The sequence below is a fragment of the Falco punctatus genome (genome assembly GCF_963210335.1).
Source record: "Falco punctatus genome assembly, chromosome: 4".
Lineage (NCBI taxonomy): Eukaryota > Metazoa > Chordata > Aves > Falconiformes > Falconidae > Falco > Falco punctatus.
Genome location: NC_137583.1, coordinates 68,928,884 through 68,944,023, shown reverse-complemented (window position 1 = coordinate 68,944,023; position 15,140 = coordinate 68,928,884). Strand labels below are relative to the sequence as shown.

The following is a 15,140-nucleotide window of genomic DNA, read 5'->3' as shown; positions in this document are numbered from 1 at the left end:
AAGTTCATCATATAATCATGTTTTCATTTGTAAATCTGGCATACTTTTGACACTTCATGTTGGCTGTAGAACACATGGCAAATGTGAAAATACAGAGACACATTCAGGTAATTATACACACACGCCTTTGGTGGGTTTGGTTCTGTTTTGGTTTTGTATTTTTTTTAAGAAACCAAGCACCAGTCAGCACTGCTGACTTAATTTCTTTCTTCAGCATTACTCACATCCCATTCAGAAACATGCTGTTAATGGACAGGGTCAAAAAACAGCAGAAGCAGAATTGCAGATACAATTTTAAAATGTGTTTGTTACATGTGTTGCTTTGTCGTTTAACATTGCAGAAATGCTAGCAGTAAGTGCCTTTATCCCTTGCATAAAAATTTGTTCCTTACTTTGAAGAAAATGACAACTGCATTCATATTGCTCTAAATTGCTATTACCTGGTTTGTAAAGAAAAGGATCAACTCATTGATTTGAGCACATTTAAGAATTTACAGTGTTGGAAAATCCTAGGTCCACACAGTCAATGACAAAATCTTTGACATCAGCTTCAAGGGAGATGGGAGAGAGAGAAGCCCTGTCTACATATACTATGGAGTTTTTCATCTCCCCACAAAGCTTACTTGCAAACTCAATTTGTAAAATCCAACTCAAGGGTGTATTGTAATAAAAGTATCAGTAAGAATGAGAACAGCATAGAATAACCTTCATATGTGGAAATAAACCCCAGTCTTAGGGGTAGAGAGGATTTGTGGTTTGGTGTTGGGGTTTTTTTTCCACAATTTCCTGGTTTCTTTTGCATTTCCACTCAAAGAATTGCAAAACTTGTGCTTTGTATGCAGAATTCTGCACTGAGAAGTGTGCCAGCAACAGAAACATTGTTACTTCAGCAATATATTGTGAACAGGCAAATGTTGCAATAAACAGAAAAGGAATGATGCCAGTAAATTTGAGAAAACGCAAAGCAAAATAGATTACATGAGTGCTTATTTCCTGATGAGAGCTTGTTTGTGACATACCGAAGAAAAACGAGCTCTCAAAAGAATTTGGAACCCCAAACCTCCTTTCTCCACTTAGAATTGTAAGGATGTAGTTGCTAGGCCTTTATCTGTTTTACTAAAGTTAATTGTTACTGTGGTGTTCTATTTGGTCTTGTTAGCCATAAGCCAAAATCTTCACAAAAAGCAATAAAGCACAGCAAAACCAGAACAGCAACAAAATGTTGCACTGTGTTTGTGTTATATATTATTCCTAATGTGTACTGACCCTTTTTCAATTGTTAGTTTAAGAATACACACATTTAAAATTAACCTTTCTTCAGTCAACTTCATGACAGCTGAAAAAGTAAAAAACATTGGCATTAACGCACTTGAAAAAAGTCCTATTAATGAGTTTCACATCAAAATTCAATTTGTTCTAACAATGATGTACTTGGTTTTCATTTATAGACATCACGGGATCTGGCATGTTTCATTCAATTTGAGAATATGAACGTTTATTATGGTTCTCAACACAAAGTGAAATATAAGGCGCCTACAGATCACTGCTTTGTCTTAAAGGTAACGTACACAAACCCTAAGTTCTGCAAATGTCACACACAGGTTCTTTTGTATGTAAACATGTTTAAATTTGAAGCTTTGGATACCCTGAGATAGAATACCTCCTGCAAAATCATGTCTATTTTCTTCTTCGCTTCATTGTTGATCAGCAACAGGTCTTTAGAACCTTAATTTTAAGGACTTGTAGTCCTATGATATGTGTCTGCACTGGGTCTATAAAGTTGTCTTCAAAACAAGCCTGAATATGCTTCCATATTCAGACTGTTCAGGTGACTGGACACATCTGGACAAATGGCACACAAGGCAGATGTGTGATTAAGACTGGCAGTCCCTAACGTTGACGTTATAAGTGCTGTGGACTATATACTAAGAAGTAAGTCTACCTTTTATTTGCAGTATAGTTGTACCTGTTGAGTGGTTTGTTGAACTGAGATGCAAAACCTTGCAGGAATAAACATCTCAGTTGCCATATTTTATTATGCAACTATTTGTGGCAGGAGGGCAAAAGACGTTGTTCACCCACTCGTGAAAATCAGTGTTTGTTGTTGAAGTATCTTATTGCTGCCTCTCCAGGCAACAGCACTGCAAAAAGGCTGAGAATTCTGCATTTCTTTCAGGAAAGGAAAAGAAGCCTATGCTTTTTACATAGTTCAGATAGCAGAAATGAAGCTTTGAGGTTGCAGTAATTAGGCCTTGCTTGCTATCTGTCATTAATACAGATTTTAGATTACAGTGGGATTACTGGTACAAAAAGGAAGATAATCTTGTTGACGCTTCTCAATTTACAGGCCTGCGGTGCCAACAAGATATTAGAAAACACACTGTCTTCCTATCTCAGAAAAGAAGTATGGGAAACATTCATTTCAGAGGTCACAAACCATACTTCTGGCAGTAGCTGCACACTTACAGTGCTTTTTTATTCAGTTTCAAAATGTCTGCTAGCCTAATTTACACATGGCCAAGCAGAAGTGGTTTATAGACCAGACTTACTTTCTGAAGCAGATGTGTCTAATTAACACAGATAACCAGTTTTAATACTATAGTTCTCTGCAAAATGCTCTGCAAAAAGCCACTTTATCCTTGTTTGTAAAACAGGGGTGAGCCTTCTGAAGTTAACAGGTAGGCATTATTTCTGAAAAATACAACTTCTAATGAAAAAAAAAGTTAAAGGGGAGCTGATTTAAAAAATAAGGGGAAATTGATTTTCTAAACAGATGTCTGGTCAAAGAATTATTTGACTGATAAGAGTTTTTCACGTTCTGATCAGACGAAAATAAAAGCATGATTTTTGAAGTGTATGTAGCAATGTGTTTAACTGTTCACAACAATTAGGAAAACTTTCTGGACTTACGGCCATCTTTTGTGGAAAGAGGTATGCTATAAATAAGAACTTATACAAAAAAAAGTCACGACGACTGAAATGCTCTATTGGGTGTGTGATGTTAGTCCTGTACTCTCAATGTGAAATGTGAAGAACAAGATCAAAAGCTCACTGGGGAAAGCTTTATGTGTAATAGGCTTATAAATGTATGAAACCCGCTTAGCAAAACTGTTTGCTGTGATGCTTCTAAAATGTGTTTGCGGTATACTAGAATAAACATCATATTGATAAGATCATTATATCTGAGCGACACTACCTAGTGATGAATAGATTATGTTACAGTGATTGTTCTTCATTTTAATTCCCACAAATCAGCATTTGGTAGATTCCTGACCAGCTCAGTTTCAGACTTGGCTTCTCTTAACAGTTGTCTTCTGCAGTGGCTGGAGTTGGTCAGGAAGTATGGGCAAGTATTGGTATCTTCACGTCTTCTGTTGTTTCAGAAGTGGAAGCATTCCGCTTACAATGGCTTTCTAAGGGTGATGCGATGGAGAGTTTCATATTTATTGTGATTTCTGTACATTAATTTGAATTCTATATATACCTTTTTGAAGGCATGCAGGAGATGAGTTTGTTCATATCCTCTTACCTTTGGAGGCTGGAGCTGAGGGTGTAATGCAACTGGAGATCTGTGGGCTGAGGGTAGGAGCAAAGTTAAATGATTGGATGCTTGGTGACACAAAAGTGTATGGACAGGAACACGGAGTCATTTATTACACTTAGTCAATTTTTGTTCCTGTCTGTTTTTATATGGAAGTCTCCCAGAAGAAAGTATCTTTCTTGCTGGGGCACACTTGTCCTGAGATGTTGAAGGAAAACAAACCATCATTCTCGAGATATCTCTCATCCTGCCATATTTTGAGAATAAAGTCCTCAAGATGAAATGACAATACTTTTGCAGGCAGGTGCAGTGACCAAAAGGCAATAGATTTTAACAGGTAGACATTTATCTTTATTATACTGGTCACCTAGTAATTTTTAAGGAACTTAGACGCCCATCTCAGTCCAAGCCAGATAGAAATTTCTCCACAAGGCTACACTGCTGTTTCTTCAAAGCTCTTTCATTCCCCTGTGTGTGCCTTGGGACCGGGGGCTCTGCAGAGGTTCTCTTCTGGTTACTTCTTTGCGTTGGCTGCAGGAGATTATCTGTCTTTAAAGCAAACGGGGGAAAGCAGTTGGAAGAGTAGCAGCCATAGCCCATGCTAGCTGTTCACTGAAGATGCCTGTAAATCAAAGGAGATTTTCATATTTTGGAAAATAGGTTAGTCTGCAGCCCTTATTAGCTCCAGCAAGCTGTAACACCACTTGGAAGGGTTTTGAATAATAGCATGCCACTACATTTTTTAAAAGAATTGTATCTTTCTAAGCTGCCCCTTAGGAATAGCTGTGTCAAAACAGTGAGCAGTCATTAGCCAAGTAACTTGCTTTGCTGTGTTTCAAACTTGGCAAAAGAAACTGCCCAGCTCAAAGGCAAGAGACCAGCTTGTACTTTATTGTGAGGAAGAAATGCAAGGACTTAACAGCTTCAGCAGTATCTTGTTTCTGTACTAGGTGGAAAATCCTGCTGAATTCAGAACCAGACATAATTTCCCAGATTTGAGCATTGAGTTGAAAAAAATACTGTATTTCCTACTGGTTAATCTAATTGGCATCCTTACTTCAAGAACAGGAGAAATGCCCTTTGTTCATTCAAATGGCATCAAATGGCCAGTGATGTGGGCTGAGGTGGAGTTGAGTATGGCCTCATGCTTGAAGGAAACATCCCTTCTTTTCCTCCAGTCCCCATTTGAATGATGAGCCTTCTAAAACAAATAACTAGACTAAAACCTGTAACATTTGTAGCTGTCTTCAAAGGTCCTGTCTCATGCTAGCAAGGGGAAAAGATAAAACATTTCTTTTTGCCTCCCTCCAGCCTTGGTCATCTTTATGATGTGTCTTTATGGAGGGAAGAGCTCTCAAGAGATGTTACAAGAACAAACAGAGCATTCCTGCCATTTTTGTCTCTATGTGCCAGGCATCACCAAGAACTTACGGGAAAGAGGAATGCTATAACTAATGTTAATCACAGCCCTGGTGACTTGGTTTTAGCTAAAACAATGAGATTTCTCAGGTTGTCTGACCCTGCTCTGAGCTATGTGGGCTTTTGCCTCAAAATCTTCAAGACATTTCTTTGAATGTAGCTTCACCTTGATGTCTCTAAATGGGATTCAACCTTTTTTTCCAGTTTCTTCTGTTAGGCTACAGTGGAGCAAGGGGCTTACAAAGACAGTGAGCCTTTGGTCCTAGTGCCTGTCCCAGCTAAGATGCATCCAGTCACGGGGAGCTGGCAGCTCTCTCTGTCCTGTTTCTTTTTTAATCTAAACATTTAATTTCAATTTCAGTGGTCATACCTGCGTTACTTGGTTGATGCTGGCTTGGGGGCTGGTGTTAGCGTAGCAACAAGGTCGTGGTCATCATGAGCGGGTTGCTTTGATACTTAGCCAGAAGCTGGGGTAGTTTTTGCAGCCTGTGTTGTTGGAACTGCACCTGGACTAGCTGTTTTAAACTAGCTCAAATATAAAAATATCTTGTCTGCAGATCCATCCTGTAGGATGTTCCTCTTACAGCTAGAGAAGCATGATGTGTTGTGAGTGCTCTTTGTCCATCATTTCTTCCCATTACATCAGCACCCCATTTTATATACTGTAGCTCAGAACAAAAATGGGGTTATTTTTGCATATTCATTAACCATCAAGACACTGAGGAGATAATGGGGAAAAGGGTAGAAAAAGCCAGAAAGAATTCAAAGACACATCACAGTGTCTACCAGAAAAAAGAAAGCACTTTGCTGAGCTTATTCAGGAGCTTCCTTTCAGGACGATTCAGGAGACAACTGCAGTAACTGAACAAAGCAGTTGCTTCCTCATATCAGCTTCTCTCAGGCAGCTGAAAGCCCAGCTGGGACCAACTGAAAAGAGCCCAGCTGGCTGGCTGGTGTCAGAGAGCAGGGTCACCTTTAGCTGTCCCTGTGCAGCAAACCAGAACTGATGTGGCTGGGTCCTGAAGATGAGAGTGCAGCTTGGCAGAGGCTCCAATGGAGTTGGCTTTTAGGAATCCTTAAGTCTGGGGGCAACTGTAAAGCTTGAAGAGCTCTTATTTCCTAGTAGCTGCTTGGTCTATGCTGAGCTATATATAACCTTATATAACTGCTAAACAAGCCTTCCTCCCTGAAAGGAAGTCCCACGTGTAAAACAAAAAAACAACACAAAGAAGCCTCGGCATATTAAAAATTGAGTCTCTGAATAAAATAAATGCTTTTGGGACATCTGCTTCTGTAAACATGTAGATTCTTCCTATTTCCTACTCAGCGTAAATGTAATGCTTACAAAAATTTTAAGATCCCACCCTTCACTGACATCAGATGAAGTGAGTCTTTTCTTAATAGAGACCTCCATATGCAGAAAAGAGGAAGGGAAAGGGCAGCCAAGTGTGGAAGAAGACCTTCACTCAAACCTGCACCTGTTAAGGTCAGATCTGTCCCTCTGTTCCATGCAGAGGAGGTGGGAGAGGGTAGTAGCACGGCCGTCCCGCCACCCTGCAGAGTGCTGGTCACTCTCCTGGGAGAGAAACGATGAGGGAACAAATATATCTTTCCTTCACAGAAAAGGTAATTTCACACACCACATGCAGCAAGTGTGCCAGTTGGAGTGGCTTGGTTCCTCACAGTTGCTTTTGCATTTACAAATGCGAATTTTTGTGCATGGATTCCCTGCAGACCTTCTCTTTCACCATCTACTATGTTACAGGGGAAACACTGTGGAAATGGGTGAGACTTTTGTGAGGTATTTCATATTCTGAAGCTGAAAGCCCTCAAAACCAAAGGATTCCACCATGAGGGAAGGGATCAGTTCATCGTGCTAGCAACAGCATCCATTGCACTGAGCAGAAATTATGAACATAATGTTTATTTTGTACATTGAGAATGTGTGTCTGTGCACACACACGCTAGTCAAGAAGCTGGTTTTGTCACACCATGTGGAAAACTCCTCTGAAGCAGACAAAATAGCAAGGTAATCTATATGCAAATTTGCTGGTTTAGTCAGTCTGATGTGTCTGTGACAAAGAGTGGATTTAATTATAGTTTATTGGTGCTGGTTGTGCTTGAGTAATCTGGAGGTAATGGTGCATAATGCTGAATTAATCTAGGATGAAAAAAATTGGTTTCCTGGGGATTAACTGAGACAAAGGCAAATCATCCTCTATTTCCACAGCTGGGCACATTTTCCTGTGTAGTCTAAACGGCTAAGTTTTCCTGGTGTCGTTTGGAAACTAATTTTTTTAAAAAAGAAATTTCTAATGATCTAAAGAATTTTAGAAGTAGATTTCAAGAATAGTGTCTGTTTGGAACAGTGGCATCATTCTACCAAGTAATTTAGTATTTAGTTGCTCTGCTGCTGGTTCCCTCCTCCCTCACACCCAGTATGCTCAGTCCCAGACTGAGTCATGTACATAATACATTTAAAACATTGACAGTTAAGAAGGGAGAAGGTGAGAATTAGCAATGTTTGTGATAGCAAATGGTAGGAAAAAGATGTAGAACCAATGGCTAGTGCAGGAAATGAGGACAGAAAACAGGAGATTTTTGTTTCTTCATGTGAAAGGTTTGAAGATTGTGTTAGCATGAATGCTTCAGATAAATATTTCAGAGTAAAATTCATTGCTAAATAAAGTGAAAAAGCAAAAGCAGACATACTCTATTACAGAACACTTTCAGATATGTGGGATTACATGTACATAGTACATGCACACAGTTTTGCAAGACTGATGCATAAACAATGGGGAGAATAAGGACAGAGAATGGACAGTGGGAAATGGAATATAATAGCTTTGGAAAATATGATTTGCTGCATAAAGCAGTTCTCTTTGGCTACAGTGGCTATTACATGTATTTTTAATGACCTAAAAATTTTGCCTTGGTTGTTAGAGGAATGTAGGTCATATCTTCCTTATGTAGGTATCATTTCTTTATAATAGGACAGTTACTGTTTTATCTCTGCACAGTTCACACATGTCTTCAAAAGATCAATTAAGTGTGGTCACTTTAATGCAGAGAGTGCACAGCATCAGAATTTGACCACGTTTAATAGTAGATGGCAAATTTGAACCACATTGGTGTGATTTTTGAAAGGTGCTGAGTATTAATTCTCCTTGCAGTCATGGGAGCCAGAAGAGTCTCAGCTTTTCTGAGAATCTAGTTCAACATAGCACAAGTTCATACGTAGAAGATAAGGTATCCAAAAACTGACCATTTGGTGAAAATCTGGCCTAAAGCCAAAGCTTTTGATCCAAAGTTAGTAACTCTATGCTTCTGGCTATTGTTTCTGCCTCAGAGACTGAGCAATGATCCATATATTTTGGGGCAAGGGATCCAATGAGATGCCTGAGTAAATTCAGTTTACTTTTCATCTTCAGTGTTGGACAAAGGCAAAGCAAAATACCATTTTATTGGGATAATCTCTCATTTCATACACACATGGCCTTTAGTCATTTGTTTTGGCACAAACCATAGAAACCACATAGTTCAGTTCCTATTTCGTCAGGTTTTCGATGATTTTATCTTTTTTTCCTTAGGCAAAGAGTTTATTTTATATCTGAAAATGTAATCTGTGCACAAATATTTTTTTAAACCTCTCCAGAAAATTAGCTCTTTATATTCAATTGCTTCTGCTTTCTTTATCTCTACAGTTGATACTTACAGAGGAGACAGTGGGTCAGAGGAGAACACTTAGGTTCTGTTCCATACCTTTTCAGTGCTTTTCTGCATGGAACACAGCACATCCCTTTGCAGCCTGACATTTGAGGTGCTCAGGCCTTAATAAGTAACTAGACAGGTGTCCAGCACTTCCAAAAACCCAGACCCAATGATGCAACTAATTCATCACTATTAAGAGTTTTGACATCAACAGAGAAAAAAGTTCTCTGTAGACAAATCATGTTGCATTTTAATACACCGTATCATTTTGAAGCACGATTCCATTTTTTTCTGTGAGAAAAATTCTGGAGTCCCTTTTTACTTGCATATTACCACTTCTCATTCAAACTATGAGTTCTGGGGTAGTTGCTTTTTAGACAGTCGTCTTTCATAATTCGTTTTGATGCTGCATGTTTCAGAGGCAAAGGTGCTTCACCTTTCCAGAGGAGATGTTTTCACTTTGCTATCAGATAATTTTAATGACCTTTTCAGGACACAATATGCACCACATAACAAAGTAATTTATCTGTCTATGTGTGAGATGTGTAGGCTGTGGCATACTGAGGTTAGTGTTACTTTGCCTAAAAATACAGTATTTCTCACGACTGTCATGATTGATATTGTTACAACCTCTATTAGCCTCACAGATTATTACAGGCACTATGAATCTAGTTTAGCAAAACCAAACTTGTGTGGTGACTACACCTCCTTAGGTCTGTGTGCTGTACTAAACAACTACCCTGAGATACAGGAGCTGTGAAAGGAGGAAATTGGTTCCCGTGGATCTTTACATTAAATCATAATATCCAGGGACTTTCAGCTGTCCAAATTCTCCTCTGAATTGATTATCCTAAGTCAGTGCTTTTATGTACTAATAGATTTTGCATATGACATGAAGCTTTTAGTGGAGAGTCAAGCTCATAAAGGTCAGTGTTGATAGCAGACTTCTGCCATTTGTACTGCCAAAGTAATTTCACTGTGGTACAGTTCTTCCCAAGTGAGCAAGCTGCTGGGGTGGGGTGACAGGTCTTGGCTGAAACATTACTCAAAGTAGGCTTCGTGCATCAAAGAACCACGGGAAGCCAAATGCGTCCATCTGAGCCACTAATAATCTTCTACAGGTATAAACCTTACGTATTAAGCTTGGTGCTGCTGGTGTTTGCTTCTGTGGTCTGGCCTTGCACAGAGCTGCTGAGGGCAGCTTCTGCACTGGCAGCATGGAACAGTCCTCCGTGGACCTGATCCAAAGCTCAAGAAAGGTAATGGGATATTTCCAGTCAACCTCAGTGGGCTATGGGTCCAGTACAAAGTTATGTTTTATGTGTCATTGGTAAAGTTGCACATAAAAAGAGAGCCAATGCTGCTGCTTCTCAGAAAATGAGAGACAGTACGGTCCTTAGCTGTTACAAAGCAAAGATACAGGCTGCCTGCAGGGTTTTGAGGTATTTAACCTTCCTTATGAGAGCTGGGCATTCAGCAGCTTGCTAGTTGAGTCCCTATTTGACAGAATATACTTGTGACTCTGCATTTAATCATGGTTGCTGATTGGAGTAATTTAATCAAGGAACTGATTGGGGTAATTTGGAATAGGCCCCACTGGTGAATGTCAGTAGTTAAGATGGATTGCCCAGTGGAGACAATAGCTAGTAAAAGATAGGGTAGAGGGCAGGCAGTAAATAACTCTCATGTTGTCTGTCATGAGACACAGCCTTGTTCACTGACAGTTCCCTCTCAGCTTCTCAGGATGGTGAGAAACCCACAGTCTCAAAATATTCATAGATAGGGTAAGCAGTGAAGTGAGGAAGCTGGCTGATGGTGCTACATTATTCAGATCATTGAGGAAAGGGCAGACTGAAGAATTCTGGGAGGCCATTATGAGGCTGAGGTTCTGAACAGTAAAATCATAAATGACATATGGTCTAGGTATGCACACAGTAATGTGCATAGGGTCAAAAGCAGTCAGAACTTCACCTGTGAAATTACTAACTTTGAGCTGACCTGTACTATTCAGGAGCAAGGTGCTGATATGGTATATAACTTCATAAAGGCCTTGTTTCAGTGCTCAGTGCTGGTCAGATACGTAAATCGAGCATTAAGAATTATTAGAAAAGGCATAAATGGTAAAACAGCAAATGCTGCCATACCATGACACATGTCCATAGTTTCCCCTCACCTGTGTGGTTCTGGTCCTCTCATTTCAAAGAAATACAATAAACTTGGAGAAGGATCAAGGAAGAGCAACAAGGACAAGCAAAGGAAAGGAATGACTTTGACTTGAAGAATGACTGCAGAGACTAGAAGCTTGTAGGCTGGAGAAGAGTTAACTTGCCAGGAATGTGATGCAGATCTCTAGGCTCAGGGGTGCCATGGAGAGGTGTGGATGGGGGTCAGCCATTCAGTGTCTCTTCTGAAACAAGAATGTTATACAAAGCTAGTGGGAGTCAGATTCAGAGCAAAAGGAGATGGTTCTTCATAGACTGTATAGCAGACATGGGAAAATTGTTGGTAAAAGATGTTGTGGATGCCAGAACTCTTTCTGGGCTCAATAAAAAGCTGCAGGAGTACCTGGAGGAGAAATCCACTGAAGAACCTAAATACAGAAAATCCCCATCCAGCTCAGAAAATCCTCTGACCTGAAAATAGTTGCAGACAAGGTGAGTACAGAGAAGGGTGTATCATATATACTGGTCATCTTCTTTCTCTTCCCTCGGTATCCATTTGTGGCCACTGCCAGAGTCCAGATACTGGGTTCAGGGACCTTTGCTCTGACATGGTACGGGTGTTTGTGTGGAACTGGTATTTCTGTAGAGTGTCCCAGAGGAGAGGTCTGCAGCAGCCCCTCTGAGCTCCGCAGCCGCAGATCCCCATGGCAGGGCTGTGTCTATGTGCAGCACCGTTATCTAGCTTGGTCTATGCCATGGCTTCCTCTGCCTTGTTTATGCATTGTGCACTTTCCTCCAGATGTTTGCATGAATTATGTGTTAAATTACGGAAGTCTTTTCTTCCTTTTTTTTTTTTTTTTTTTTTGGTAACAAAAAACTGTAGGTGTGGTATTTGAAAATGAGGGAAGATATGCAGACACATTGGACTTTGTTGTCATGAAAGAGGACAAAAAAAAAAAAAAAGCCTTGCTTTTTTCATTTTTGAAAGCTTTGGGTGCCATCTGCTGGGTTCAGTAGGACCTTACACACTGGAGCAAAATTGCGAGTTGCTTGTTGAAAAGTGCTTGAAGAATTTAATTTATCAAGGGTTGCAATGTCTTTGTTTGCACCTCCCAGTTCTTTTGGCTCTGTTGGTGATAATGTTACCCAGGTCTATGGGCTGTACTCAGCCACACAGAGAGAAGTGCCTGCTCACAGTACCCTTTTAAGGATAAGATTCAGACTGAATTCTCTAAAGCTTTTCACTGTGTTTGGTCACATAATAGAGAAATGGTGGAAGGAAATAAGGTTTGTCAGGCATTGTGTCCTGGCCACATAGTGCAGTAGCAGAGCTCACTCTGAGCAGCAGTCAGGCTGTGTGAGGCTGCTGGAGACAGGGACAGGCAGACACTGGGGAGCTGGAGAAGGCTGTTTTCCAGGGACCCTGGTTATTGCCTCTTGTTTGATACGTGGCATAGGTGTATTGCAGCAAGCTACAGTCCTGTCTGTTGAACTGTGTGAAGGGGCGGTCTGTGAGTGTACCAGGTGGCTGAGGCACAGGTCCATGGGGTGGGCATGGTGCCGGCCCTGCAGTTAAGGCACCTGGTGCCAGTACGCTGGCATCTCTGGGCTTGCAATGTGACATGTCCCTAGCTTTCACCTTGGCAGTGCCTGGGAGCAAGGTAATAGAATAAGGTAGCCATGGGCCCTTCCGGAGGGCTGAAGTGGACTTTGCTTATTCATCATTCACAGGGGAGACAGCCAGCTATGTGTTTGCAGAAAAATGGTGAATAGTATGACCTGTGTGAGCAGCTGAGTTCAAACACACAGGGAGCTGTAATGCAGTTACCCACAGCACTGCCCTGGGACACATCTGTCGCTGTGAGACCCTTCAAGGGTAATATCCTTTGGTTTTTTTCTTCCTTGCAGTTACCTCCATGGTGTGTTCACTCTCGCTCCATAATTTGATGATACAGGGCTTTGGCAGCAATACTGGCTTGCGTGGTCCCATCCTTTCATCCATCCCTCGCTACTTGTTCTCTCCCCAAGCCACAGTGCCCCTTATCCCCATGCTGTATGTGAGGCTATGCTGTGTACTGCTGGGTTTTAAAAAAACAAACCAAAACTACGGCATGATGAAATGGGTTATATTTAACCCAGACCAGTTCCTTTTTCTTCGAATCGCAATGTGGCCTCCTAAACAGTTGGCCACTGTTGGGCCAACACAAGCAAGGGAAGCCTGGTGTCTGCAGTGCTGAGGGGTAAGCAGGGACACGTGGCTGAGGAGCAAGACCTCTGTATTCAGTTCTGCTTTTGAACCCCTGGATCACCCAGTTTAGCAGGATTTGGCCTCTGCACTGCTACCAGCAGGCATCTGCGAGGAGACCTCTGGCACCTACATCAGCCCTGGGCTGGTGGGCTGCTCACAGCCTGCGAGAGGTCCTGCCGAGTTCCCCACGTCCAGCATTGCTCTGCTTTGGAGGCTTAACAATATGTATAAAACCAGGGTCCTTGCTGCTAGGTGGAGGTATGCTTTGAATTTTCAGCTGCACAGGCTGAAAAGAGAGAGGTTTGACAATAGCAGATTCTCAGAGCATGTTTGGCTGCTGTTTTGTGCGTTCACAGTATTTCCCTAACTGTGCACCTATAATTTATAAGAATATAAATAAAAATGAACACATAAATGAGGGATAATGAAGCCTTTTCCTTTGGTTTCATTCTTTTCCTTGTGTATCAAGAGATGGCAGTGTATTAGTCCATACAAGCTACTAAAGACTTACAGCTTTCTCTGCTGTAGCAGGGCAATGAAATTCTTTCAGAGTCTTAGAGAGGATGTTTAGTCTCAGACAAGCAGGCAGCCTGGCATTTGGTGATCTTTGAGTTGCAATGGCACATCATCGCATGCTGATACTGTGTTGATCAGTAAGGAGAAGAGATCCTAAATTTTGTCCAAAAGGACAAAAAAGATTTAAAAATGGTAAAGGTTTCTGGTACAAACAGATGTAAAGTTTACTTCTGAGGGTGTTGCATTTTGAATGATCCTCTATCTGGAACATACGGCAGTTTACATAACTGTTAGCAAATAACAGCAAGGATAAAGCAGAATAAAAATCCATAGGAAGAAAGCTAGAACTCAGCCTGAAGAAAGGCAGTCAGTTGGAAGGAAAAATCTGTTACAGCTGAGAGTTTATGCTTAAACAAATTTAACATACTCTTTGAAAAATAATTATGTTCAGCATTCCGTCTGAGTGCCTTATGTATGACAAACCACAATGAGAAGCACGCTTCTTTCCAGTGTTCATACATTGAGTGGTAGACCTTAAACCATAGCATTTGTAGACTTCATTAATCTATGATCAATCTAGATCACTATTAGATTTCTGTAGCCCTTGAATTCATATTACAGTGCATTAAAATTATTTCAAGAAAATGCTGCCAGTGGCAACTCGTGTATCATCTTTTTAAAATGTTCTTATACTCTGATTTTGCTGCTTTTTTTTTAATTATTATTTTTTCTAATTATCTTCATGTTGACATGATACCTATAGGCAGTGTTCTCACTGAGGTCGCTGTGTGTGCCTTCATACTTTTGTGTAGTGGTTGGATTTCTGCATTTGTCTTATTTTATAAATTGATATCTTCCAGCACCCCCAAATTCAAAAGGAGTCACAATATATCAAGTACTTATGCTGCGATGATCAAGCAACCCTTCATCAGTGGGTAACAGGAATAAGAATTGCCAAGGTGAGATTAAAAGAAAATTTTGTTAAACGTGTTTTCTGTAGAATCCTGCCTTCCTCAGGTTACTGACTGTCATCATCTCAGCTGGAAATATTGTGACAAGAATGGACATTCATGCTAATTTTACTGTAGAAAGAGCAGAAGGGCGTGACCAGGATGGATTTGCTCAATGTTTCTGTACCCTAGTTATCAGTATGTTTTTCTCATTAACACAGGGGTGAATTCTGTAGCTATAAAGCTCATGTACTCATAAAACTTGCTCCACAGTTACCTGGCACGATAATAATGCACTGTGGCTGATAATACGCTGTGACTTAAGATGTGCAAGCTCTGGTCAGGACAGCTGTGACCTTTTTCAGACAGTTCTGCGTAACCCTTTCAGAACGGTTAGACTTGATGATCTTAATGGTCTTTTCCAACCTAAACAATTCCATGATTCTGTGATTCTAATTCACAGCCTATTTTGTGCACAAAACATTAAGGGAGACGGATTTATACATAGCCCAGTATACTGCCAGACCTGCTCCTGTTAGGTATATATTCTTTTCTGCCAGTTCTGCGGCAGGGTGACATCCAACAAAGGTATG

The 15,140-nt window shown here is 40.7% G+C and overlaps 1 protein-coding gene across 1 annotated transcript in view; it reads left to right on the top strand.

The window, feature by feature from the left end:
* Positions 1–15,140, top strand: part of APBB1IP (amyloid beta precursor protein binding family B member 1 interacting protein) — a 67,270-nt gene that overhangs the window by 43,809 nt on the left and 8,321 nt on the right. Inside the window, exons 10-11 of the mRNA XM_080386000.1 lie at positions 1,449–1,559; positions 14,458–14,556. Of these exons, the coding sequence (XP_080242126.1) occupies positions 1,449–1,559; positions 14,458–14,556 (210 nt within the window). The remainder of the gene's footprint in view (positions 1–1,448; positions 1,560–14,457; positions 14,557–15,140) is intronic.